The sequence below is a fragment of the Trematomus bernacchii genome, unplaced genomic scaffold (assembly GCF_902827165.1).
Source record: "Trematomus bernacchii unplaced genomic scaffold, fTreBer1.1, whole genome shotgun sequence".
Lineage (NCBI taxonomy): Eukaryota > Metazoa > Chordata > Actinopteri > Perciformes > Nototheniidae > Trematomus > Trematomus bernacchii.
In genome coordinates, this window is record NW_022987720.1 from 26,256,890 (window position 1) to 26,284,527 (window position 27,638).

Below are 27,638 nucleotides of genomic sequence, written 5' to 3' on the forward strand. Positions count from 1 at the left end.
TCTGTGGACTGGAGCCCACCATGATTTATACTGATGGTGTTGCGGCGGTGGGCGGGACATGCAGCAGTGACTGATATATGATTGGTTCCTCAGGGTAGCTGTCACCCAAGGAGCCAATCAGAGCCAAGCGGTGCGGCCTCAGGCGGAGTTTGAGGAGACGCGCGGTTAGTTTTAGTTTGTGTTGGTTGGACCGAGAGGAGGAGGAGGAGGAAGACGAAGAGGAGGAGGACGAGGAGGAGGAGGAGGCGACGGCTGTCATTTTTTTCCATTTGTACCAACGGGCACGTTTCTCGGGAGCAAACCCAGGCGGGTGTAACTGTCCTACAGGCTCCATCAGCAGGCGGCTTATCGGACGGTTCGTCCACGTAATGGTTCAACTTCGGCGGCGAGAGAGAGCGAACACGTCCGTTTTCAAGGAGAAATTTGATTAATGCCGTCTAGGTTTCAATTTTGGTGCCTATGTTAAATACCCGTATTGCGTGTCTCTCCACTGCAGATAATGAATGGGAGGGAAAAAACTGAATTTATATTAGAGTCTGCGTGCTTGGACGAGCTCCTGTAAGCCTATTACTACTGTGGACATCGAGGAAGAAGAAGAAGAAAAAACATGTCAGTGAGTCAACAGCTGGAGAGGAAAACACACGACGGATCTCGGTCAACGTCCGCGCTCTCTTCATAGCTGACGTATGGGCTTTATTCATCGGTCCATTCATTCAGTAATACAGCAGGACACAGAGAATAACCACTGTACCGCCTTATATTTTGGCGCTGCTGCAACAGAGATTGTCGAAGGAGGACATCCTTCACCGGTCAACACATCCAGCGGTGAGTGAGTGAGGGGCGAGCCGCCTCAGCACTGATGTTTTAGTATAGAAACAGAAACCCTCCCCCCTTTGACTGGTGCGGTTACATCAGTCAATATAAAACAAACTAACCCCCCTTTTTGTTGTTGTTTTTAAAGATGGAGTCCCCCCACGCAGAGCTGTGCTGTTAATAAGGGAGCTGGTTTAGGAAAGGAAGAAGTTAAAGAAGAGAGAAGAAGAAGAGAGATAGACGAGGAAAAGAAGAAGAAGATATCTCGGGTTACTGCTGGATACGCGTATTTAACGCACGGAAGGAGGGAAGGAGAGGCAGAATGTGGTATCGCTGTTTCCCTCCACTCTGACTGAGTGAGACAAGTGTTGGGTAGTCGGGGACAACCGGTGGTCGCTAAACCTCCGGTGTGTGTGTGTTTGTGTGTGTGTGAGGGTGGTGGATGGTAAAACCGGTTTTTGATGCGCGAGAAAGTGACGTGCCGCCCTCCCACCTTCCCAACTCAACACACCAGGCAGCAAATTAATTCCCTTTTCGCCCCTTTTAATTCACATATGTGTATTTTATCTTCCAAAATGACTGTCTGTTGAACCCCCTCACTCTGACTCTCCAAATCTCGCGGGATATTAAGGAAATAATAAGGGGGGAAAAGAGAGGAAGACATTTAGATTAAGACAAACAGGAACCGCCTATATGAAGATGCTGATGTGTGACCGCGGCGTCCAGATGCTCGTGACGACGGTGGGCGCGTTCGCCGCCTTCAGCCTCATGACCATCGCCGTCGGTACCGACTACTGGCTGTACTCGCGCGGGGTCTGCCGCACGAAGAGCACCAACGACAACGACACGAGCCGCAAGAACGAGGAGGTGATGACGCACTCCGGCCTCTGGCGAACCTGCTGTCTGGAAGGTACGTGATCAGTCTGACTGCTGTGTGTGTGTGTGTGTGTGTGTGTGTGTGTGTGTGTGTGTGTGTGTGTGTGTGTGTGTGTGTGTGTGTGTGTGTGTGTGTGTGTGTGTGTGTGTGGGGGTGGGTGTGTGGGGTCGGTGGGTGGGTGTGTGTGTGTGTGATTGTGTCCTTCTCTTTCTGTCTTTTCCTATGTGTGTTTGCATGTGTGTGTTGCAATTGCTCTGTCCCTGCATCTCCACACACACACACATCCTGTCTCTCCTACTGGCACCCCCAGAGGAACATGTGTGCGTGCGTGCGTGCGTGCGTGTGTGTGTGTGGGCGTGTGTGTGGGCGTGTGTGTGTGTGTGTGTGTGTGTGTGTGTGCGTGAACATGTTTCCCTCTCTTTCTCTCTCTGTTTTTGTGTAGCTGTATGTTCCTTTCTGTCATGTGTGTGCTCTAATTTCTCTGTCCCTGCATCTCCACACACACACACACACACACACACACACACACACACACACACACACACACACACACACACACACACACACACACACACAAATCCTGTCTCCCCTCTCTGTACGTGTGCGTGACAGCATCCCATAATCCCCCAGTTCTTAAGAAGCTGTCTCTTCCCCGAGTTCACCCTCACATCCTTTCCTCTGCAACACGATAAAACACAATACCATATTTATTGATCCGCGCTTGTTGCCATCACACTGCATAGCTGAAGGTACATAAAGCGCCGACAGGGACAAACAGCTGGCAGTGTTATTAGCCGGTCAGCTGCTGCACCACCAACAAGTCCCTGCACACTGTTGCCGGGTATCTTGCACACTGTGTTGTAAGGTATTTGTCCTTTTGAAGCCATCTTGTTGTCTTGTTCTTAGGAGACACAAAATACAGATTTAGGCAGCGCGGCGTCGAACAGGTTGGTGCTTATAGGATCTGGCAATCATTAGAGTTGAAAGACCTGTCGAACACACCCAACATACACACTGATTTAAGTCGTAAATCTCATCAAAAGAAACCATGAAAAGGCAGAGCAACATGCACAGCGACCATTTAGAATAGTGAGCATAATGTGCTGTGGAATGTCTGAGATCCATTTTATTTAGGAAGGAAGTTGGATCATTTTCATTGACTTTTGACAATGTGGTTTCTGTTTGATGCTATATTTTAGTTGCCATTATAAGGCATAACAGTTCCACGTTCATCACACAGGTGTCATGGTTATTGCTTGCTTCTGTTGCATCATTGCAATTTCTTTAAAGGAGAGGTGTCATGCTCCCCTTGTGTGTTATGAAGGTTTTTATGCATGTAAACGGTGTGCAGAGTCAAAACCCTCAAAGTACACCCTGTAGCGAGTAAAACTCTAACACAGAAAATACCTCCCCAAAACGCCTCGTTGGAGATACGTCATTGTCCATTTGATTCTTCCGGGTACGGCATGATGTCATGCCATACCCGGAACGAAATGGACCAATCCGTGGAGCCGTTACGTTACGTCCGCGGAGCCGTTACGTTAAGCCCCCGCTGATTGGTCCAAATTGACCAATCCACGGACTTAATCACACACACATCTGTGTACAGGGAGCAGGCAGCTCAGCTGATTTCTCCTCCCTGGCTGCAGGCTGATAACAGACAGTTGGGAAATTCTCTCTGCAGACCCATTCTCACAGCGTTTATCAACCTTTTTCTTACTCAATATCAAGCCACACTTATTGTTTTTACTTCGGATGTGAGTTTGTGTGTGCTCAGGATGAGTTTGGCTGTGTTTGGCTGTGTATCCTAAACAAGGAAACAACACCTCCACGGAGCTTAGCGCGATTCACAACGTCCCGACCAATCAGAGCACACTGTGCTCACAGGGAGGGTGGGGGCTGGAGCTATTGGAGCTCCAACGAGCCGTTAAAGGCAGAGAGTGAAATTCAGTGAATACACGTAGTTTACAGAGATGCTGTATGAGAAACCAATGTGAGTTTGGAAAAATGCACAATATAAATCTATTCTAGTAGACCTCAACAATGGAATTATGATCAGTGGAAATGGCCATGACACCTCTCCTTTAAAGTCCAACACTCACTTCCAATAGCAGTACTAAACCAATGTTACTGAGGGCTGTGCTGGGGCCAGTTATTTTATAAGAGGGGGCCCATTACATGTGGAACAAAAGAGAAAAAGACAGTGTTCAAGATTTATACATTTGGGTCCATTATACAGAAAGAAAAACAAAGCGCTATTGGTATTTGTTTAATTTACAGAAGTTGTGTCTTAGTTAAATGTTATTTCATGACAAAACCCATCCTTGTTGACTTTGGGTCATGTCACAGTCTTTGATGCAACGCTATCACAAATGGTGTTATCACTCGTCATTTGAAGGGGGCCACAGGAGAGTCCAAGCTCAGTGTTATTTGGGCAAAGGCCCCTGTTGGCCCCCCCCATTACCGCCCATGGTCCCATCCATTAATCAGAAGTAGTCTAACACCTTTGCAGCTTCAACGTTAGTGGCAACTTCATGGTTATTGCTGCCAATCAGAATTAAATTAGTGTCATTTCCACAGTGAGTTCAGTAAAACCTCCACTGTTTGAGTTTCCAGATCGCCTCTGGCACTTCTTGTTCAGTTTATGTCCTTATTTTGCATCGTTCAATCATATAAGTAAGATCATAAAACCCCCAAAACTACCCCGATAAATCACACATTTTCCAGCCACTCCAGTACCACTTGGCTTCGTCCCCTTGTCTCTAGCTGCATGTACCCTGACTACAGTATTGAATCGGCTCTTTGGTTCATGGAGCCATCTGATTTCCGATCCTCAAGGCTTGTGGCTATCCGGTGATCTTAATAATCGAAACCCAAACCTAGACGTAGATAAGGGTAGACGGGGCAGAGATAATTGTAGCAGATAGACAAATAAGACATGATAGATTAGATCAATTTAAAGAGGTAAAGTGGCCCTTTCATTCCAGTTGCCTTTAATTGGTATGCAGTTAGAGCATACTTTATTACAGCATGTTTATGAGTCTCTAAGCTTGGACAAAGTCAATGAGAGAGCTAATCTTGTGAGAATACAGAGTGCCCTATACACTATAATAAGGAGGGAAATGAACGTGTTGTTTGTGGGGCATCTCGGTGGTGCATCTCTATTGTAATGAGTTTGAGGTTGCAACATTGATGTGTGTGTCTGTGTGTTTATACATCCTGCGTTCGCATTAAGCATGGGAAAAGATTGCCTCATCATTCTCGAGTTATTTTTTTAAACATGTGCATAAGTTAACTAAGCAATGACAAGTTTACCTAATTTCCTCCGAAAGGGTAGTCCCCGTAAGTGATGTTCAAAATCTTGGTCCCCAATGCAAATAACAACCAGTATGCATGTATGTGTGTGTGTGTGAGAGATAGGGAGTGTGTATATTATAGATTTGAGACTGTGCCTGACCTTGGCTGTGTGTCGTCCTCTGTCCATCTTTCCACCTCTTCTGTTGCTTTCCATGTTGAATCTCAAATTAAGCACAGATGCTATAATACCATTTCAAAGTGTGTTTTCTCCGTAAAAGAAAGTTAATTTGCAGGTATCAAAGAGATTCAAGAAAACCTACAAAACATGTTTAAAACAGGGGTCGACACAATGGCTTTTTAGATTGTATTTTTTGACACCTGGCACATATATGAACTCTAAGATGTGATACGGCTTGGTAACATTTTCTTCTTTAACTTCTTCTGCTACTACTTTGACTAAATGTGTTGATTTTGCTACTCATACTTTGCTAAGTCGTTGTTATTACATACTATTTTAGTGGCTGCTGACACTGTAAAAACAAGGCTACCATCTTAGGCAACCAACAATCTAAAATAAATGATTTGGACTTGTTTCCAGGATAATGAAATGATTTGGATGTGTTTCAGTGCATATGTTCTTACGAATATCCTTTACCAGTTACTATACTTTATAGCTGCAAAGATTAATAATCAACTTATTTAATAATCAAGTCTTTTAGTAATTCTTCATGCTATAATGTAAGAAATTGCTTTTTTTAGCCTTTTAAATATGTAGATTTCCTGCTTTTATCTGTTTTTATTTATACTATATTTATTACAATATCTTTGTGACTGACAACACAAGACATTTATAGGCACCTAGGATGGACATTTTTTAATATGTTATGACATTTTAGAGACCAAAAAGTAACTGATCAATCTAAAAAACACATTTTTTTAAAGACTGACTCTTACGGACCGTCTACACAGCAGCGTTAAAAAAATCTTGGAGGTGGGCGTATCTGAAGCTTGAGGATTTTTTGCGAGCAAGGCACGAACAACCAATCACATGAATCTCCCGCCCGCGACATACGAAGCAAAAAAGCCCGAAGTAAACTGGATATAAACTCCCCAAAACAGGCGAAAACCTACCACTGTCTCTGCCACCTCCCTCCATGCCTGGCTCCTCCGGTTTATATCCCGGTAGGTCTGGTCATAAAGCACCGGGTGATTGATTCGCTACCGCTAATTTCTCCTCCATTTTTTGGAATATGAGGAAATGACCTGCGGTGTCTCTCCCAGCATACACGCCGTTTGATTGGCTAGAGCTTGAACTGTCAGATTTGCGTACACGGGATTTGATTGGCTGACGCTTCCACCTCAGCCTCAAAAGTTGAACATTGTTCAACTTTGAATCCTGAAAATCCTGAAAATCTCCGCTCTGCTGCCCACAATGCAGTTCGGCGAAAAGTGAGGGAAAGTGACGTCACCCCATTCAAAGTGAATGGGCAGAAGCGTTTCAAGATTTTTTTTTAACGCTGCTGTGTAGACGGTCCGTTAGTGTCCTATCGCCTGTGTAGGGTCAAAAGTAATTGAAAATGTAGGTGTAGATTTTGACTTAATACATAATAAGCTGTAAATAATTTGACTTTCATCCTGCACAAGTAAACTTTTTCAATTACCCTGAAAAATATGCATTGCCTCAAGTAGAGGCAGGCATGTGCATCCATTGTGCACGTGTGCGTGCACGTGTGTGTGAGTGCGAGTGCGAGTGTGTGTGTGTGTGTATGTGATGCAGCCAGTCATAGCCATCTCATTCTGGGGGGCAGAGAAGGCTATTACAGGGCCAGATGGCGCAGGTATAAGGCTGTATTGAACACACACCCACACATACACACACTCTTGTAATTGAATGAATAAATAGACAAATTCTCTGATATTCCCAAGCCACCTAACAAGCACAGCTGTGGGAGCAGTACGGCGAGTTAACACAATGTCAGCGCAATGTCAGTGCATGCACACGAGCACAGGCTCACATGCAACCGTCAGGCAAACATGAAGATGCAAACACACTTGTTCATGCACACACACACACACACACACACAATAACACAATTTTAAGTGAATATGTTCTCTTGTCTTCTTTTCTCATTCTGCCCATCTTCGCTCATTCCGGGTCCCTGGTTGTCACGGTTTTATAATTCATAAATGCCTCATAAAATGACAGGAAATGGATGTCTCTGACTCGTGTACATGTGGCTTGTAGTCCGCCTGACATCAGAGAGTGAGTGAACGAGAGATGGAGGGGGGTAGAAAAACATCATGTATGCAGTGTTCTTACAGTACATGTATGGAGCAGTCATGCATATGAACTGTGCAGCATAAAGGATGCGGCACATTTTACAGCGACACAGTTTCTTTTCCAGACAATATGGGGCAAAAGGGAAGAAAGCCTCTCGAATCATCTTATATTATCAAAGAAAATCGCACCCAACATCATTCATGCATGAGCTAAAGGTGACTTAAGAATAGTATGAGTATTTTCTGTATAGAAATCAGGCTTCTGGTTAATATATATTTACACGTTAAAATGTGATCTTTATCAGGATAGTAATCAGATAAAGGCAGGATATTCAGCTGGTGTGAATGCAATGCAGTCGACTTAAAGGGACCCTATTGTGCTTTCTGGGGTCTCCCCTTTCCTGTAGTGTGTTCTATAGGTTGTTGTGCATGTAAATGGTCTGCAAAGGCTAACATCTGCAGAGGGAGTTTCTCTCCCAAACGCTCGCGCTCCTATAGAGTGCCACAGTGACGCGTCCTAAACCCCGGAAGTAAGTTAGCATTTTACCACTTCCGGTTCCTTCGACAAAAACCAATGCAATTTCTCCATAGGATTTTGGAAAATAGCTGGAAATAAGGTCTGTGGTTGACACAAATTGAAGAGACAGATCACGTTTTGTTCAGCCGGATAATATCCACATGTCTACCCTACTTTTATCATTTTCTAATCATAAATCGAATCGATAGATTTATGATCGATAGATTTATGATTGGAAAGAAGCTTACTTCCGGGTTTTAGGACGCGTCACTGTGGCACTCTGTTAGCTAGCGCTCGTATTGGCTTGCGCTACAACACATTGTACGTTATAGATAAAAGGGTTGACCAATCACACCATAGCCGACCAGCTAACCAATCAGAGCAGACTGGGCTCTGGTTTCAGACAGAGGGTGAAAAGAGGTGCTGCAGCACAGGCAGTATGAGAAAAATAAAGAGCTTTTTGAACATTAAAGCATGGAGACATGTCACAGAGACACACAAAATACAAATATGAACCTGAAAATGAGCAGCATAGGACACCTTTAAAAAAAATATCTTCCCTTATTGTCAAAAGCTCACCTACGTTTTCTTCTATATCAAGCTTCCCAGCAAAAGGCAGTTTAGAGTTTATTTCCAGTACAACAAATACAATAGCGTTTGCTACCATGACCAGGAGTGTGGCTTGTTTGAAATGACTGCCTTACCTGCCTACCTCGATTGAGATCCGTGACTGAATTATGACATTTAATGAAACTGAATTATTTTTGATGCCATGTGTGCAAAACAAAGCATTGACAAGCTCTTTCGGCTTAAATGCTCTCTGTGCCTTTCCACGGTAAGAGTCTAAAGAAAAGAAGAAGGAAGAGATCATAAAATGCACAAACATCAAATGATACATTCTCATAGTATCAATAATATCGTATTATTTTCTGAATGTTTTTTTAATGCAAGCCTTATCTATGCACGGAGCAACATACCTGCAATTCACAGGTTTGTTTTTTTCAGTTTGTGCGATCGAGTTGGGATTTCTTTCATGCAGGGAATGTGTTATTGTGTTGGTGCAGGTGTGCAGATCCCACTGTGATAAATGAGCAGGAGAAGGCCAGGAAATGAGGAGCGAAGGAAGGAAGGAAGGAAGGAAGGGGGAAGGTAGAGCATGAATGAAGAGAGAGCAGAATGTGCATGAATGAAGCAGGGAGAGGGGTGCTGGGCTGGGAATGATGGATGAGCTGTGCATGGCCTCTGTTTCAGGTGAATCTCCGGGGAGTGTTTGACCACGGCGGGGATCTAAATGATCACCTGGTAATAGAGAGGAGGAAGTGGGATTTAAACAGGCACTGGGAACAAAAATGATCACCCAGGTGGCTGCAGGGAGGAAGGAGAGAAGGAAGAAAAAGGGAGGCGGGGGGAAGGAATTAAGGACAGAGATGGAGAGCAAAGGGAGGGGGAAAAGGGATATTTGTAAGAGGATGGGAATAAGAGGGAAAAAAGGATGAAGACACTGTAAGGCCAACAAAAATACGGAAAAACGTTCACGCAAACTGTTAGAATGCGTGGAAAAAGGTAGGACCCAAATGCAGACTACAAAAAAAGGTAAAAAGGTCTAGAAACAAAAAGCGAGCTTTATTTTAAAAGCTGATGAAGAAAAACATGGCATGAAACACATAGGTAGCACAAGGTAGCAACAACACCAAAACTGACCGTGACCAACATGGAGGGAGACAGGAAAGACAATGAACCGACAAGGAAGACAAGACTAAATACAAAGAGGGGTAATCACAGGACAAGACACAGCTGGGCAGGGGAGGCAGAAACACAAGGGCAACAGGTGAACACAATGAGACAATCAGACACAGGAAGGAAGACAAGACACAGGGAGAAAGGTCACCTATTGTGCAAAATCCACTTTTTTTTACTTTTCTACATCACCATGTGTCCCCTCTTCTTCATGTCTTTTCTACATCACCATGTGTCCCCTCTTCTTCATGTCTTTTCTACATCACCATGTGTCCCCTCTTCTTCATGTCTTTTCTACATCACCATGTGTCCCCTCTTCTTCATGTCTTTTCTACATCACCATGTGTCCCCTCTTCTTCATGTCTCTTCTACATCAACATGTGTCCCCTCTTCTTCATGTCTCTTCTACATCAACATGTGTCCCCTCTTCTTCATGTCTTTTCTACATCACCATGTGTCCCCTCTTCTTCATGTCTTTTCTACATCACCATGTGTCCCCTCTTCTTCATGTCTCTTCTACATCAACATGTGTCCCCTCTGTGTAAAGAGATTCTGAAAGTTTCAGGAAAAAAGATTCTCTCACTTTTTGTCCTGATCCATTTATATGGAAATGAAAATGAGCTGATCAGATTTTGGCCACTTTATGATGTCATAACGTTTGTTTGGCTTGTGTAACCATTAGCCAATATGAACAACAGTATAATAGGGGACCTTTAAGTAGAATTATTGATACTGCAGTGTAGACATACTTTGTAGCAGGTAAAAGCACAAAAGTATGAGCCTCAAAATACACTTTAATATCAAAACTAAAAGTAGTTATTATGTAGAATGTTGAAATTCACGTGGACAACTTTCCCATAAAGGCTCTTATACAGTAGCAGCATTTAAATGTGTATTTTATGGAAAGAAATGTGACCCAAATATTTTTGAGTCAATACATCGATATCGGTATTGCAGCAATATTGTATGATTGATATTAAAGAATTGGCTTTTACAAAATATGACCAAATGGTTAAAAGCAGAGAAACTAGAGCAGCTTGAATCGTCTGCTGAGTTCAGGAAATGACATCACTTTGCTGTAATGCAGCCTAACAGGAAAGATACTTCGCAAAATGACGATATCCAAAATCTAATACAATATAGATATAATAGCAACATATCGCCAGCGTGTAATAGGGGCAACCCAGTGTGGCTGAATGAAATAAACATGTATACAAGTGAAAAGAGATGAGAGAAGGGGATGAAGGGGAGATTGGAAAGGAAGGAATGGATGTTTTGGTAATGAGAGCAGAGAAAATGAGCAAGATGTTTTTGGAGAAAGAGGAAGAGGGGTGTCTGAAGAGGAACAGAGGGAGAAAAGGGGGGGGGGAGAAGAGAGAGGAGAGGTGTGCAACCAAGCAGAACCTGTCCTATTCTCTTTCATCAGCCATCACCGTGGAAACTAGCCTCTTCTTCGCCCTCTCCCCTTTTTTCCCTCTCCCCCATCTTCTCTCTCCTTCGCCTGGAAAGAGGTAATCAGAGAGAGAGAGGGAGGAAGACACAGTCACCCACACTGAGCTGTCAGAGGCGCTCTGAGGAAACAAGCAGTCCAATTTGCCTGCTTTTCAACTTCCTTTCCTCTCCCTCCTCTTCTTCTCTGTTTTGTAGTTGACAAAACGCTTTTATATTCTGCATGTGTTGGTGTGTGCATGTGTCTGCAGTGAGATAGGCCACTCACATGCAGCTTTAGGACTGTACGCATCGTCTGATTAGGGACAGCTCCCCTCGGAACCAAGCTGCTCTCACCACAATAACTTCAGCATGTGTTGCAATGCCTAAAACGACGATGTTCACGCGTTAGATTACATTGTACAACAACATGCAGTATAGGTTGTTGTATATGTGATGAGAGAAGAAGTGTAACAATGGGAACGCTTGTAGGGATACGTTGGATATTACATTACATGTCACAAAGCGACTTACATACTCAATACTGTGGACAATCCCCACAGGAGCAATTTGAGGTGAAGTGTCTCAGGGACACAACGACATGCTGACTGCAGTGGGGTTTGAACCTGTGACCACCAACGCACAACCCACTGCACCACACGCCTCCCTTTATATGGGTAGGATATGGGTAGTTAAGCTTACAAAGAGTTTGTAACAAGGGACATACGCTAAACTAACCTGATACAAATCACCATGTTAACATGCTGAAGTTCGAATTTAGCTCAAAACCATTTTTGAAGCTAACTTGTAAACATTTTCGAAAGCACAGACAAACAATGTCTCCCGGCTCTTAAAGGAGTGAGATCAGACAATGGACATGTTGCTTGGAACCCATTTCATGTGTTTTAACTGCAGTTACTTTCTGAACAAGCTTAAAGTCCTTTTATTTGACTAAGATTCAGTTGTGATTGCCATAGTTGTGTTATGTTCCTGAAACACTGTTATCACGGTCAGTGTAGTGGTTCTTAAACTTTGGTGTGTGCGTGCGTGCGTGCGTGCGTGCGTGCGTGCGTGCGTGCGTGCGTGCGTGCGTGCGTGCGTGCGTGCGTGCGTGCGCCTCTATGTAACACTATATATGGCAATCTGCAGTGTGAAAAAAAGAGAGTTCAATCAAAGACAAACTGCGGCCACCTCGTGCCCAGCTTGTCACAATCGTGGCAGCATCTGGACACACTGCGTTGTTTTTGTTGTCTCCTTTTTAACCTTGGTTTGAGGGCCTATTTTTTTCTAGTGAAATATTTTCACTTCTGTTTACTAGGCAAACAGCAGTAGTTGCACATACACAAGTAGAACGAGGCTGAAACAGCAGGCCATTATTTGTTTTATTTGAAATCCTACATAATGATGTTGATATTTACTCCCTAATGTATCTATACGTCATTGCTTATGTACAAGGAGTCCATTTGAATGGATTCTAATTGATCTAATGTGAGTTTTTGATAAGATTCAGCAACAGTGAAGTATATTTTATTGGAGAGCTTCCTGGCTTGTATTGAATAGTTTTGAATACAGTTAAGGGTTGCACAATTATCTTGAGGGTGGATACTTTAAATAAGACCTGATAGTATTTTTTTAATGACTATCTTCCCCACCAAAAAAGCTCAATATAATAATCGTAAGAAACTGTGGAAAATTACCAAAGCTCAGAAGCCCCAGAATTATTTACGGAAATGTCCCGTCCCTTTGCAACCCTTCATTCGCGCAAGGTTAAACAAGATGTTTAAACGTATAAAAGGGAGAAAGCAAGCAAAGCGGGCCAGGGAAGGATAGAAATGGAGGCGAGTGAAAAAGAGGCGTAGAGGTGCAAAAAGACAAAGTAAGATGTGTGGTAAAGCTAAATAATAAAGTGTTTCTGTATCCCTGTTACTCTTGAGAACAGCCAACAGTTAGTCACACGAGTCAGTGAAATGGAAAGTGTTTCTGCTCCACCTCTCGTGTCAGAGCACTTGCTGTACTACTCTTTTTTTATACATAACAATCAAATATGTGTGTGTTTTTGCGAGAACTCAAAAGCTGGAAAAAGGAGCTGTTTTATTAATGATCTACGGCTGTGGCGTTCAAACTTAGGCTCTCACTACCTCAATGCTCTGCAAAGTCTATATTCAATCATAGGAAGGCCTGTTTGGTATACAGCTGCAATTATTCATAATTGTATTTAAAGTACAATTCCTTTTTTTTATTTTCGTTCTAAATGTGCTTTGAACTTTGATGTCACGGTTTTACAGCTTACTAAGAAAAGATAGCACACGAGAGGTTGCATGTTCATATGTAGATGTATTTAAACATAAGTGTCAGCAGCAGTATACTGGGCCCAGTAGGAGAAATGTAACCACGTGAGTCACTGACACACACACAGGCAGACAATCTTGCACATACTGGATTCCCATCCCCATTTGCTGTGTCCCATAATGCTTTGCTGCGGCTGTGGTCGCAGCTGCCCTCAGGCCACGTTGACCTTTGTGAAGCAAATGTCTCCTGATAGATGCCCCCACTTTGTGTGTGTGTGTGTGTGTGTGTGTGTGTGTGTGTGTGTGTGTGTGTGTGTGTGTGTGTGTGTGTGTGTGTGTGTGTGTGTGTGTGTGTGTGTGTGTGTTTGAAAAGTAATTTATGTTTGGATGTTGGTGTGTGTGTGTGTGTGTGTGTGTGTGTGTGTGTGTGTGTGTGTGTGTGTGTTGTTTTGTGTGTTGGTATTTATCACTATTTGGGGACGTCATTATGGACGCACACTCACGTCATTGGGACCTCTGACGGTTTGGGGACAACAAATCAGGTCAACATAATGGAAAACCATTTTAAATGTTGAGTGTGTGTGTGTGCGGTGGTTTTTCATTAGTTTGTTGTCAATTAGACGAAGAAGAAAAATTGCCGTTTTGTCCAAGGCATGATACAATATTGAGCCTGGACCCCGTGTGGCCCCCCTAACTGTGAAAATAATTATTGTACACTTTTCACTTCACATTTTTCCCCAGAGAGAGGAAATTGTAATAATTCCCAGGTAGTCATAGATATAATGTAATTAAAAAACGTAATGCAAATGTTTGTTATATGTGTAATGTTAGTCTTTTTGAGAATCACACTTACAGTTATGATACAGATCAATAGCAATCGAGGTAAACTGTAATAAAGTAAAGTATTTATCAGTCTCTAATCAGTCAGTTTTCATGGTGAGATTTTGGCCATGAAATGTGATTGAAAATAATTGTTTATTGATTTGTTGCATATTCCCCTATCTTATCGGAATGAGACTAACCTGTGTGGATCTGTTCTATCAGTCTTGTTAGTCTCGTCTTTATCTCTCAATGAGATCACTGAGAGGACATTTGGGCAGTGATTTTAACTAGGCAATATCTTGTTATTACAGAAAATGCGTTAAGCCCTTATATTTTAATGGGGCTTTACTTTTACCATCCACTTGAGTGCCTTGCAGTAGATTTGACTGTATAAGCCACATCCTCCACATTTAAAATGTCTCATAATGTGTTGTGATGCAGATAAGCTATTTGAGATTTGTTTTATAGTAAGTGGGGATTATTCATCACCCCATTTAATAATGTTTTTATTGTTTTCAATTGGAGCTTTTGTGCAGTGCCAACTATGAATGAAATACCTACATCAGTAAATTAATATTTTTTCTGAGAGGTACTAGGTTATCTTTCTTTATTTGCCTTCTTCTTTCTCCACTGGATGAGTTCTCCTGAGCCAAAAAAGCTTATTCAAATGAGCCAGTGCAACCTGGGAAGCTAATATTATTGAATTTGAGGTTTACAGCATAATCAATTGGAATTAACTTTTGTTCACACAACACGCTGTCTGGGAGAGTGTGAGAAAGAGAGAGGTCAAAAGAAGGTTGTGATTAAACTTCACAGAAAATATTTAAATAGAGGACTGTAGTTAAATGTACGGTCTGCTTTAGTGCTGGGTTTGTTGACAGCTTTTTAAATCATAAAACTGCATTTAAACAGTTTTGAATCCAGTCTATGTGTTTATATGTAAGCTGTTGCTCACTTGTTGGTGTGTGTGAGTGATGGCTGGTTATGACTTGACTTGATGTGACAGTTCGTGACTCAAACACTGATACAGCATTTGGAGGTAGCTCTACAGACTTTAATGTGAAAAATATATGACACATACAGTATATCAAACAGACTGACAGTGTGTCTGTTGTGTTGATCCACGTTGCTATTAAGCCTCCTTTTTGATAATTTTTTGAATAATTCATTTAGATTGGTCTTTATACATCCTGCTGTCAACCTCAGCCGCAGAGAGACAATCCAGTATATCTGTTATTTAAATAATAGTTAGACATGATTCTGGATCTGATCTGCGTCAAAATACTCTTATGGAGCTGGACAATCATGGAAATATAAAGTGTAGTATGAGTGAGAACGGGACAAATGCCCAAGTGATAATAATGTAAGAATAATGTATGAATAAGTCCTTTAAAGATTTCCTGAACTGGCACGAAAAACCTGTTTAACTTGTGTCTTACATGTCCAAATGGGACCAAACAACACGCCAGTCCAGAAACATTACCTCTTTAATTGAGTTACATTTATGATACAACTTTATAGTATGGAAAACAAGAAAAATACTTATGATATTCCAGATTTCTGTCCAATAAAATAATACCAAGACGTTGCGTTTGGGTTAGTCTGCCTCACTTAACCACTTGCTTCTATTGAAGACGGAAAAATCTTTGAAAATCACATCAACAGTATAGTGACTTTTGGAGGCGGCGATACCTAGCTGTTAACATTGCATCTGCTGAGGACTATTTTAAATTGTGGATGAATACACGTTTGGTTCTCTGGTGCATATTCATTATGGTGGCAGGGCTGTGTTTGTGGGGTTGAGTTACACACACATACTCTTGTGTCACTTGAGCGTCAGTGCTTGTGCGTGTGTGTGTGTGTGTGTGTGTGTGTGTGTGTGTGTGTGTGTGTGTGTGTGTGTGTGTGTGTGTGTGTGTGTGTGTGTGTGTGTGTTTAGGTGTTTATGTGTGTGTGTGTTGCTTCCTAGTTATTTTAAAGATTCCCAGCACGCTGTTTGTTACTCACACATTATCATGATGATGAACATGCTGACCTGGAGGTCTAACACGCCATTCTTAATGACTCTGCCTTGTGTGTGTGACTTTGTGTGAGTGTGTCTGTGTGTATGTTGGTGTGTGTACGTGTGTTAAGGTTTATTTTTAGCAGACCATCTTCAATTTTTAGAAATAAATAGTGTGATTTCCTCAGGTACTCTAACCCAAAAGCGTGTGAGAATTAGGGTCTCAATGTTTTTGAATGTGCTATTGTGTGTGTGTGTGTGTGTGTGTGTGTGTGTGTGTGTGTGTGTGTGTGTGTGTGTGCGTGTGTGCGTGCGTGCGTGCGTGCGTGCGTGCGTGCGTGCGTGCGTGCGTGCGTGCGTGCGTGTTTGCATGTGTCTGCTTTTGAGTGTGTTTATTCAGTTGTGATATAGATTCTCGACCACTAAGAGAGAGATAAAAGCAGCCATCTATCTCTCTGCTGCCTCCTCCCCATTTTCTACGTTCACGCTCATGAGTGTGTGTGTGTGTGTGTGTGTGTGTGTTGTGTGTGTGTGTTGTGTGTGTTGTGTGGCGCTTCGCTCCACTGGCATTTCATTGGTGCTCTATACATCAGGGTGGTTCGATACATTAAAAGGCAGGAGGTTTAATACATTTCCCGGCTGGCAGACACGAGGCAGAGCTGTGATGGATGAGGCTTCACACCTTGAAGCGTCCAACAGAAGCTGCTACAGTTACCTTCTGTGACTCCAGTCAAACCGGGCCACATCCACAGGAAACACAGCAGTGCTCTGGTTTTATTTTAATATCAATACATTTAGTGAAATACGAGCCACACTGTTGCACCAACTGACATGTGTGTTCAATACGAGGGCTGCACGGTTTGGAAAGAATAACCAATTGTGATCATTTTGACTGATATTACAATAGTGGACTGATTTGTGATTCTCTGCAGCACTGCAATACTTTATTCAGAATAGTATTTTCACATGTTTTTTCTTTGACAAATACTGTGCTGCTTACTCTCATTGGATATTGCTAGTTCATATTGTAGTTTTGTTAACAATTTTGTATAATTGTACACTAATATAAACACTAACTTAGGCATTAAATGTGTATTTTTCCCCTGCCTTAAATAGTCTGCAACATATGCAATTATGTTTAAAAAAGGTTGTTTTGGCTAAGTACCAAGCTCTTTCCTCCAACACACACTCCATAACCCAAATATATTAATTTACTAGCATAAGGGACTAAGGGAACTAGACAATTTTGGCATTAGACAAGAATAATTTTATTAACAAATGAATTGCATCAAACAAGTCCTTACTGTTTAATCGGAAACATTTTTTACCCATTATTTGTGTGTGGTCTGATGACACTGGACACTGTACAGGACAGAAAGTAAATTCAGGCACAGATAAAAAAGCATACGTAGCGATAGCATCCATTTTAAATCACAAGTCTGTACATTTAACAGCACCTGAAAGAGATATTTTTTCAAACTGTTTCACAATTGAAATAGCTGGTAGCGTTCAACACTGTGTGGTTCTTTGGTCTGATTGATTGACTTTTATGATCTTGACCGGCGTTTTTGGTCCATACAGCTGAAAATCATGAATGGAGAGGACAAGAAAGTGTGTATTTGTTGACTTGGTGGTACATTTATCAGTGTAAGGAAAAACACACTTTGACTCTGATATTAATGCGTGACGGAAACTAGATATCAAACACGCCTTAATCGTATTTTTTCGGTCTCAGTCAGAGGTTAGTTACTGACTCTGATTGCGTGAGCAGGATGAATCAATTTATGAATGATTTTCTAAGTGTGGGTACTGGAAAGAACCTCTTCATATGCAAATCAGCAATTAGGAGTCGTCCGTTGTTCGTCGCCAGCCTAAATCCTGACGTTTCCCTCTAATTCTCCCGTGTCGTTTCACCACCAAACCGCTTTCAACCGGCACTTCCTCTCCTCTTCATCCTCCTTCATCTCGCTTTCTCTCCTCTTCCCCTTCATCCCACCTCAGCCTCTCCCCCCTTCTCTCCCTCATCTCCCCTGTGGTGTTGACCATGTGTGAATGGGACTGAATGAAGGGTGGGAATGAAGCTTCATGCAGTGTACACACACACACACACACACACACACACACACACACACACACACACACACACACACACACACACAGAGATTAATGGATGTGTGTGTGTGTGGAGGACTTGTACAAAGGAGGATGAGTCACTCTCTGCCTGACACACGGCACGCTCCTAGGAGACTGCATCCTAGTCAATACAACACAAACACACTCACACACACACACACACACACACACACACACACACACACACACACACACACACACACACACACACACACACACAGTGACTGACATTGACTGATATTAACAATCTAGATACAGAAGGCTTTTACTTACATGCATGATTGATAGTGTTCATGTATCAGTTTAATGAGCTTGGTGTGGTTTTGTATTCAAAGCGGTGGTAATTGTGTGTGTGTGTGTGTGTGTGTTTGTGTGTGTGTGTGTGTGTGTGTTTGTGTTTGTGTGTTTGTGGGTGTTATAAGGCTTATCATTGGTGGTTCCCACACATACCCTGAAGGCTCTCTCTCTCTCTTCTCTCTCTCTCTCGATGTATATGCATGTCCACCTACAAGATGTGCACGTGTTGCTGAAAATGTGATCTGATGCAGTACAATCACACAAGAAGATTATTGATTGACAAAAGCAATCTCGCTTAAATCCCCATGGTTTACTTGCTATTATATTTGTCTCTTTCCTGACTAAATGATTAATCAAAACCATAATGACTGATTCATTACAGATATTAGTTTAAAGGGGCCCTATTATGCTCTTTGTAAGGTTCTTGTTTGTATTGTGTGCCTTTACTGTGAGATGTGTAGATATTACTACCTCACAGCCAACAGTGCTGGTATCTGCTGCCATCCTATTCCTAACGTAAAACTGACACTGTTTTTGATTTATTGGTAATGAGTGCAACAGTTTTTCATACTCTACCATACTGCAATAATGAGTGCATAGCATGCCTGCGACCATTACGGCATTACGTATATATGTAGTTATTAAAAGATAACAAAGTAAGAACATGACATATCAAAAACTCACAGTTTGTCAAACATTTTTTACTACAGTTAGGATGTTGTGAAAAAGCAACTACCTTAAAACAAGCATCCTATAAGCAGTTGATTCTGGTATTCATTTATTCTAGTTTTAAATGTTTGACTTTAACACTCATTATCAGTTTATTCTGGTATTCATTTATGGACTTGCTCTAAGAAATGTGCAGATATCAAGACTTCACCTGTCTGCATGGTTTATGAAACTCCAAATTACTATAAATCCAGTCTTGTAAAAAAGTATTTCATTTTTTTTTTTTTTTGGCACATAGCTGAACTGATGTGTGTTTTCTCCGCAGGAACGTTCAGAGGTGTGTGTAAGAAGATTGATCACTTCCCGGAGGACGCGGACTATGAAGCAGACGCTGCTGAGTACCTCCTCCGTAAGTCTGATATGATGATATATGTCTTACACATTTTTAAACATACACTTATCTGTCAAACATCTGTTATCTGGTGTTTCTGTCACACAAAGATTGCTCAGCTGGCTCAGAGGGTTAAACATGTGTAGTGTCAATACTGATAATAATCAACCATTTTTGTTTGTTCCATTGACAACCATGAGGGTACGGACAAAGATGAAGAATTATTATATACAGTAGTAAAACAATATAACAAAATCTATTGTAAAACATAGTGTTAGATAATATATATAATATCATGATATAATATAGTGTATAATAAAGCAGTATAACGTAGAATTGAATATCAAATGTCAATCAAACTTTATTTATGTAGCACTTTTCATACAGAAAAGTACACAATGTATTTCACAAACCAAAAATAAAAACAATATTACCCCAACCCCCTTCCCAGGTAAATTATAAAACGGTATCATATAGCATAAAATAATATATAACAATAATATATCAGAAATATTGTGAGATTACTGAGTGTCTCAAATATATCATAGGCTAAGATTAGCTGCTGTTAGCTTGACTCATTAGAACAATCTTGTGAAAGGGGTCTTACATTTGCACTAGATGGATAAGATATAGTAAAAGACTGAGGGAATATAAGATATAAGAGTAATAGAAACAGCATTTTTCCTGGAGTGCAGTGTACAGCCGATTATTCATATTCACAGGGTTATAGGTTTGATAAGAAGAAATGTAAGACGAGACTCTTTTTACCGAGGAACAAAGAGGGAATAGCGAAGAAAACAGCAGATATGAAGCCATGGTTTTATCAGGAAATACATGAGAAAAATGAGGCGGAAACATATTGCCATGATGGAAAAAATGACAAAAAGGAATGCAGCCCCGGAGAAAGAGAGAGAGAGGATGATTTAGTAGAAACCAGAGAGGAGGGGGCTCTTTCTGTCCGTAAACACAGAGAGTAAAGATGATCGGAGAGAGAAAACAGCATCAACAACAACAACAAAAAAAGAGAAAATGGATTCAGCCTGTGCTTCTTTTTCATTGCTCCACTGAACACAGAGCAACATCCCCAGAGGCGGCCAATTAGATCGCAGGGTTCAGAGCCGGCCAGCCAATGGGTAGCGGGGACCTAGTGACCGGCATTTCATACAGCCCAGGGGTGTGGGCCAGGGGGGCGGGGCTTATCACTCAGCCGCACAGCACCACTGGCCACTGCAGCTGTCAATCAAGATGGGATTGTTTTGAAATACAGGTTATTTTTTTGCACAATTTCAAAATACGCAAATGTAAAAAAATATATACAGTACAGTAATAGGTGTAAAAACCGCTGGGCTTATTTGAAGGCACCAGCTAAATAATTCAGAATCTTATAGCAAACACAAGATTAATATGCAGAAATGATTTACTGATGACAAAGTATTGGAACAACATATATTAAAAACAACAATAAATAGAAGACAAAGAGAGAAATACGAACATTACTTGATGCATTTATTCACGGTAAAATTAGTTAAATAAAAAAGCAGTTTAAAGCGAAGTAACAAATATGTTTAAAAACTGATAACTCTACCCAAACATGTCCCTCGAGGTTGCAGAAAAATAATAGTTTTAATTTAAAAGAATGTTACAGGTATTTATAGAACTCAAAATTACTCAAAAAACAGCAACATATTATTGTTTTTTTTTCCACACAGGAAATGCAGTAAAATAATATTGCGGTTAAAATTGTATTAAAAGGAAGAAGTCTGTTTAAACGGATAACCATACACAGCCTAGTCTTCTCATTGTAAAAGAAAGATTTTTAGTATTGATAGAGCTTCTAAAACTTTATTTAAAAAGCAAAACATTTCCCCAGAGGAAATTAGTAAACTAAAATAGCCCTTCAAATTGGATTGAAAGAAACATATCTGTTTAAACTGATCACCCTACCAAACAAGTCCTTTAACGTGTTAAAAAAAAAAATTTGAAAGTATTGATAGGAACTTCAAAAAATGCGCGATGTAATCTCCTTACGTACACTTAAAATGTCGATTAAAGATGTTGTGATTGGTTGTAACAAGAACAAAATGTTGCATGATAAAATACATCGTAATGATACACCTCTGACGTACGTATCAGAATATCTTAACGTAACGCACAGATCAGATCTGCATTGCAAGCTGTTGGCAGATATCCTTCCATATGTCCTAACATCATGTACGCATACGGGCTTCTGACAAATATTTCACACTCGCCTCCATTCCCATCATCTCCACTCGTCATTATTTTTGCCTTGCATATGTGTCAGTGCCGCTCTCCATCTGTCTTGGTTTTTGTCCATCAAATCCCTCCGCATCCATCCATCTCCCGCTCTCTGAAGCAAGGCCTCTGAACGCTTTAACATGTTCCTGATTCAGACTCAGTCAAGCATGGAGCTGCACACTGGCCCATGTGTGTTTAAGAGCGTGTGTGTGTGTGTGTGTGTGTGTGTGTGTGTGTGTGTGTGTGTGTGTGTGTGTGTGTGTGTGTGTGTGTGTGTGTGTGTGTGTGTGTGTGTGTGTGTGTGTGTGTGTGTGTGTGTGTGTGTGTGTGTGTGTGTGTGTGTGTGTGTGTGTGTGGTAGATGTGGGGGGAGAGGGTGTGTGTGTGTGTGAGAGGGAGCAAAGTGACATATTTTTCATCGTTTTAGCTCTACCCTCAGGCACTGTGGATTTGAAATGAAACAGCGACTAAGACGTTAATGTAGTGACTTTCAGCTTTAAGGGTGTTAAGAGTGTTGTTCACATCCATCTGTGTAAGAATCTTGACACTTTTTATACACTGGTGAATGTGTGTTGGTTTACCGTCTTACTTTATCTTTCTACAGATATTGTTAATTTCATTTCTCCATTGACCCATCACTTACTGGAGGACCATATTACATCTGCTATTCTGAGATGTGTATTCCTCCTATGTGCCGTAATGCAATTTACTTCAAAATAATAGTAGTTAATGCTTGCAAACATTCTTATTTTGTACTTTAATTACAGTAACAATGTCTATATAATAGACATGATTTTGAAGAAAAAGGTTGATATATGACAGCAAAAATATATTTACAATAGTTGAGGGTGACAGGAGAAGACAATATTACTATAAAAACGTACTGTAAAGCAGAAAATACAATGAAGCTGTCTTTCTGGGGTTTTCCCTTTCCTAGTGTATAGGACACACACACACCTGAAACGCCTCCATTGGACTCCTTTGTTTAATTCAGTAACATGGTGACATCACTATGTAACACCAGCGGTTGACCAATCACAACAGAGCCAGCCAGCTAACCAATCAGAGCAGACTGGGCTCTGGTTTCAGACAGAAGGTGAAAAGAGGTGTTGCAGCACATGAGAAAAATAAAGAGCTTTTTGAACATTAAAGCATGGAGACATGTCACAGTAGAGACACAACATACTGATATGAACCTGAAAAGGAGCATTATAGGGCCCCTTTTTTTTCCTTCGCTGCACTTCCACTAAAGTTATCCCTCCTCAGGTTCATTCTGCGGAGCATACCGATGACATCATTACATGATAAAAATAAATGTTGTACCCTGCAGTTAAAAATATGTTTCTCTGTGTGCGTGCTGGTTTCCAGGTGCTGTGCGTGCCTCCAGTATCTTCCCCATCATGAGCGTGGGGCTGCTGTTCCTGGGGGGGCTCTGTGTGGCCGCCAGTGAGTTCTACCGGAGCCGACACAACGTCATCCTCAGCGCAGGAATATTCTTCGTCTCTGCAGGTTAGTCTGCACTGCGTGGGTGTGTGTGTGTGTGCGTGCGTGCGTGCGTGCGTGCGTGAGTGAGTGCGTGCGTGCGTGTGTCTTTTTGTTAGAGTACGAGTGTGTTTCTTCTCCCTTTTTGGTGTGGTTTTTATGAATACTTTTTTAATTTTTTGGAAAGTGAGTGCGATAGTTACCCCATTTTAGGCAAAAAAAACTAAATCAAATATTTTGTTATATATGCAAAAGAAGTTAACGTAAAACATTTGCAATAAGAAGATAACATTAAATAAAATTAAAATAATTATAATAACCAAAGCAGTCAAAAAGTGCACTTTGTACTACAACAGATGACAACAAAAAATATGAACAAATGTATTAATTACAACACATATTGTGGAGTATAAGTATGAATACAACTACAGATTTTGTATAGTAATTGTTCAAATTTAAATTATTTTATCTGTGAGGACAGTGCAGGAGGTGCATCAAGCAGTAATATCTAAGTGCACTGATGCTCATCTCCATGACGTCATTATTAAACTCCATATAGCAGCCATCTTAGCTGCAGTACCAGCCAATATGTCTTATCTCTTCTAAAACTCTAAATTCAAACACAAGGATGCTGCATTTCAGATAGCGACAATGGAGCTACTGTGTGTGTGTGTGTGTGTGTGTGTGTGTGTGTGTGTGTGTGTGTGTGTGTGTGTGTGTGTGTGGTGTGTGTGTGTGTGTGTGTGTGTGTGTGTGTGTGTGTGTGTGTGTGTGTGAGTGCGGCAGTTGCTGTGGACTCTAAACAGAGGAGGTGCAGCACTCAAATATTTGTGGAAGGAGCCCGTTAGGCATCTAAAGCTCACAGAAGTGCCTGTGTGAGGAGCCTCAGAGTGGAGATTGGGCACAGCAGCTGATTAATCAATCAGCAAGAATACCACAAGCCGCTGTGATTCACTGTGAGAGTGTCAACACACACACATGCTCACACTCACACTCACACACACACACATCTGTCACATGCATGCTGACACTTGGTCTCTCACAAACACACACACACACTTAAGCTGTTGCCCCTGTACAAAGGGTTGCACAGTAATTGCTGTTCAGTGGGATGTGTAGGGTCCCTTTGGGTTTTGTAGTGAATTCATGGAGCCAAATTGGTAATTATTTACCACAATAGTGCGGGGCTGATTCTGCTTAATTACAGCCGGCTAATTGTCCCCATTCTGTGCGTTCCACCACACTGAATGAGCGCTGTATTCTGGACTAATGATATGGAATAAGGGAGCGCAGCTGTGTGCAATGACTCTCCAGCGTTTCCATCAAGCCCTCTCTCAGAGGCTGTAGCACGTCGTCCTCTTTTCTCATTTCGCTCAAGTCTTAGCTTTTTCTCGAGTTTGTATTCACTTTACCTGACAATTGGTTGTGTCTTTAACTGTCTTAGCTGATACACCACCTTGGTTCAGACTGAAATATCTCAAGAGATATTCAATGAATTGGCATTAATGTCGTTGCAGGCATTCATTTCCCTCTCAGGATGAATATTATACATTTCCGATCTCTTAGCTTTTAGCAAAATTGCAACATCAACAAAGGAGAAACTGGTTATCTATTTCTTAGTCTGATGTTATTGTTTAATCTCATGTGTTTACTATTTAAAAACAAATGGGTGGAAACGCTTTTACAAATCACAATCTTCAAAAAGCTCCTGAAAAAATATTTGATCATAAACACAGAAAGGAAACATTTGTGATCAGACTTTAAAAAAAAATTGATTGACAGAAGTTTTTTTTTGTTGCCTGCATCTCAGGGCTTCTGTAGATTTATGACAACATGCCTGCAAAATGTAAGACATTACTTGCCAACACACTCATCTAATATTGTGATACTAATGTGCATCGGATGTTAGCATTTAGCTCTAGAACTGCTGTGCCAAAGTCATAGAGCTGCTAGAATGGCTTCAAATCTTGTGAACAAACTCAATATTTGTGCTTTGTTTGAATAATCCAACCAACCTCTGTCTTTTGCAATCCATGACATTCAGGCTGTTTCGTGTAATCTTGATGACTAGGTAACACTCACCTCGTTTTAACTCCCATCTCTTTTCTCTTTCTGTCCTTCCCTCCCAGGTCTCAGTAACATCATAGGAATTATTGTCTACATCTCAGCAAACTCGGGTGACCCGGGCCAGAGCGAGAGCAAAAAGTCCTACTCCTACGGCTGGTCCTTCTACTTTGGCGCCCTCTCTTTCATCATGGCGGAGATGGTGGGCGTGCTCGCCGTGCACATGTTCATCGAGAAGCACCGCAAGCAACGGGCCAAATCCCGCACCGAGCTCATCAAAAAGTCCACCTTCAGCCGCATCCCTTCCTATCGCTATCGCTTCCGGCGTCGCTCCAGCGTTCGCTCTTCCGAGGCCCCCAGCCGCGACACCTCACCTCTGGGGAAGGGCGGCTACACGGGGCCCGCCGCCTCCGAGATGCCCATGTACACGCTGAACCCGCGCGAACCAGGCAACGCCGGCTCCAAACCGGGCAGCGGGATGGGCGGGCTGCTCAACTCAGAGCGGGAGTTCCTCCAGAGCAGCACGCTCACTAAAGACTACAGCAAGGACCCCAACCGCAGGACCACGCCGGTGTGAGAGGTGCCGGTCGCTGATATATCGCCCAATCAGAGTATCAAAGAGAAAGATGATGAGATATACAGGGGGAGTGCTAGCTAACGCAGGGGACACAGGGTTAGGTTACGCGGGGTGGGAGCGGGGTTTGATAAACTTTGACTGTGAACTGTGAACTTTTAGCCTTTGAACTGTGAATCCTGAGCCCTGTGAGAGTTTCATTGTGTGTAGCAGGGTCGGTTTTGGACGGAGAAGTTGTTCCCGACTGCCACATATCACTGTAGTTTTACCTGTAACTCCTTAACATATGAAGGCACATTCAATTTATGTTCATGTTCATAAATTGACTTTCTGGCTTTTTTCAAAAAGGGGGAAACTGGGAGGTTTAATAATAAGCTTATCAGAAGTGGTTTGGGGCAACTTCTCCAAAAAAATAATGTGAACTAAAGCAGTCGGATGAGTTCAGGGAACAGCCTTAGAGCTCCGAGCTGTCTCTCTGATTTACCGGTACTATTTAAAAGTGCGGAAGTTAACACCTCAGGATCGGGATCCGTTCATTTTCAGTTCAGCCCGGACTCAAAACAGTAATTGAAGATGCAGTTTGTCCATTTATGGCAGCACATTTGTGGCACTAGTTATTATTTTCTATACATATTGTATATATCCTCCTTTCATATTGATTGATGGAAAAGCTCACTTCATTGCCGGCTGAACTGAAGGTGAATTGAGCTCAATCCTGGTAACATTGACCCCCATTTCTCTTAGTTTTTGATGAAGGGAAACAGCTGTTTGGGGGGGGGAAATGTCAGAAAACTAATGAATCTCTTTTAGATGGTAACGTAAGATCATTGGTGCTTCCTTTTACCCCATCTCTTAATTTATTTTTTCACCTAAATCTTAAAGACATGATCAAATATTTGTCTGTCCGCCTTCACGTTTCACCTTCCACCTTCCACATTTTCCTGTGTAGCCCCATTACTCACCTCACTGCCACCCTTTTCGCACACCTCCTCTCACCCTTCCTCCTCCCTCTTTAGGTTCCGTCTTCCGTTGGTGTCGCTCGTAGTTTAGTTAGGGAGGTTGTTGGTTCAGGGTACTGTGGAGAGGAGACCGCTGAGCTGTGAAAATGCTTTAAGGCAGAGCCAAAAAGACATTAAAACAAACAGACGGAAACTTTTTCTTTTTTGTTTGCCCACTACCTCTTGGTGAATATCTTACCGATGAGTTTAATATAAAGTTGTCTGTTCTTGCCGGAACAATTATCAAAGATTTAAGCTGCAGGAATAAGCGCTGAGAAAATGCTAAAGTACACACATCTCTCTCTTCTCCAATGGAGGATCTGCAGAAAATGAATTTGTATGTGGCGCACAATTTAAAGATAAATAGATGGAATTGGCAGAAGTCTCATGTATTATTCAGAGGATTTGTGCTCCATCCATTCAGCTGTCACTCACAGCCTCTCCTCCTCTTTATCTCGCTTACATGTGCACACACTGTAGACTGCAAACACACACAAGCCTATATGCACACACACACACACACACGTCTTCTGGCTGGGACTGTCATATTTCAAACACCTTTACAGTTTTTACTGTGACAGATTTTTAGAGAAACGTCAATACTTATGACATTTATTACTCTCTCTCGGACATATAACAGTTTGTGCACTCTCTGTAAACTGTGTTGGCACCATTTCAAATTGAAACCAAGCAGGGATTCGAAAAAAAAAGACT

At 41.8% G+C, this 27,638-nt stretch overlaps 1 protein-coding gene across 1 annotated transcript; it reads left to right on the forward strand.

Annotated features, from left to right (window-relative positions):
• The first annotated feature begins 234 nt into the window (after positions 1-234).
• Positions 235-27,638, forward strand: cacng3b (calcium channel, voltage-dependent, gamma subunit 3b). The gene is made up of 5 exons (XM_034142472.1): positions 235-825; positions 962-1,723; positions 19,486-19,569; positions 23,175-23,315; positions 25,418-27,638. Exons 2-5 carry the CDS (start codon positions 1,507-1,509, stop codon positions 25,927-25,929), a joined length of 954 nt encoding a protein of 317 aa, XP_033998363.1. The 5' UTR covers positions 235-825; positions 962-1,506; the 3' UTR covers positions 25,930-27,638.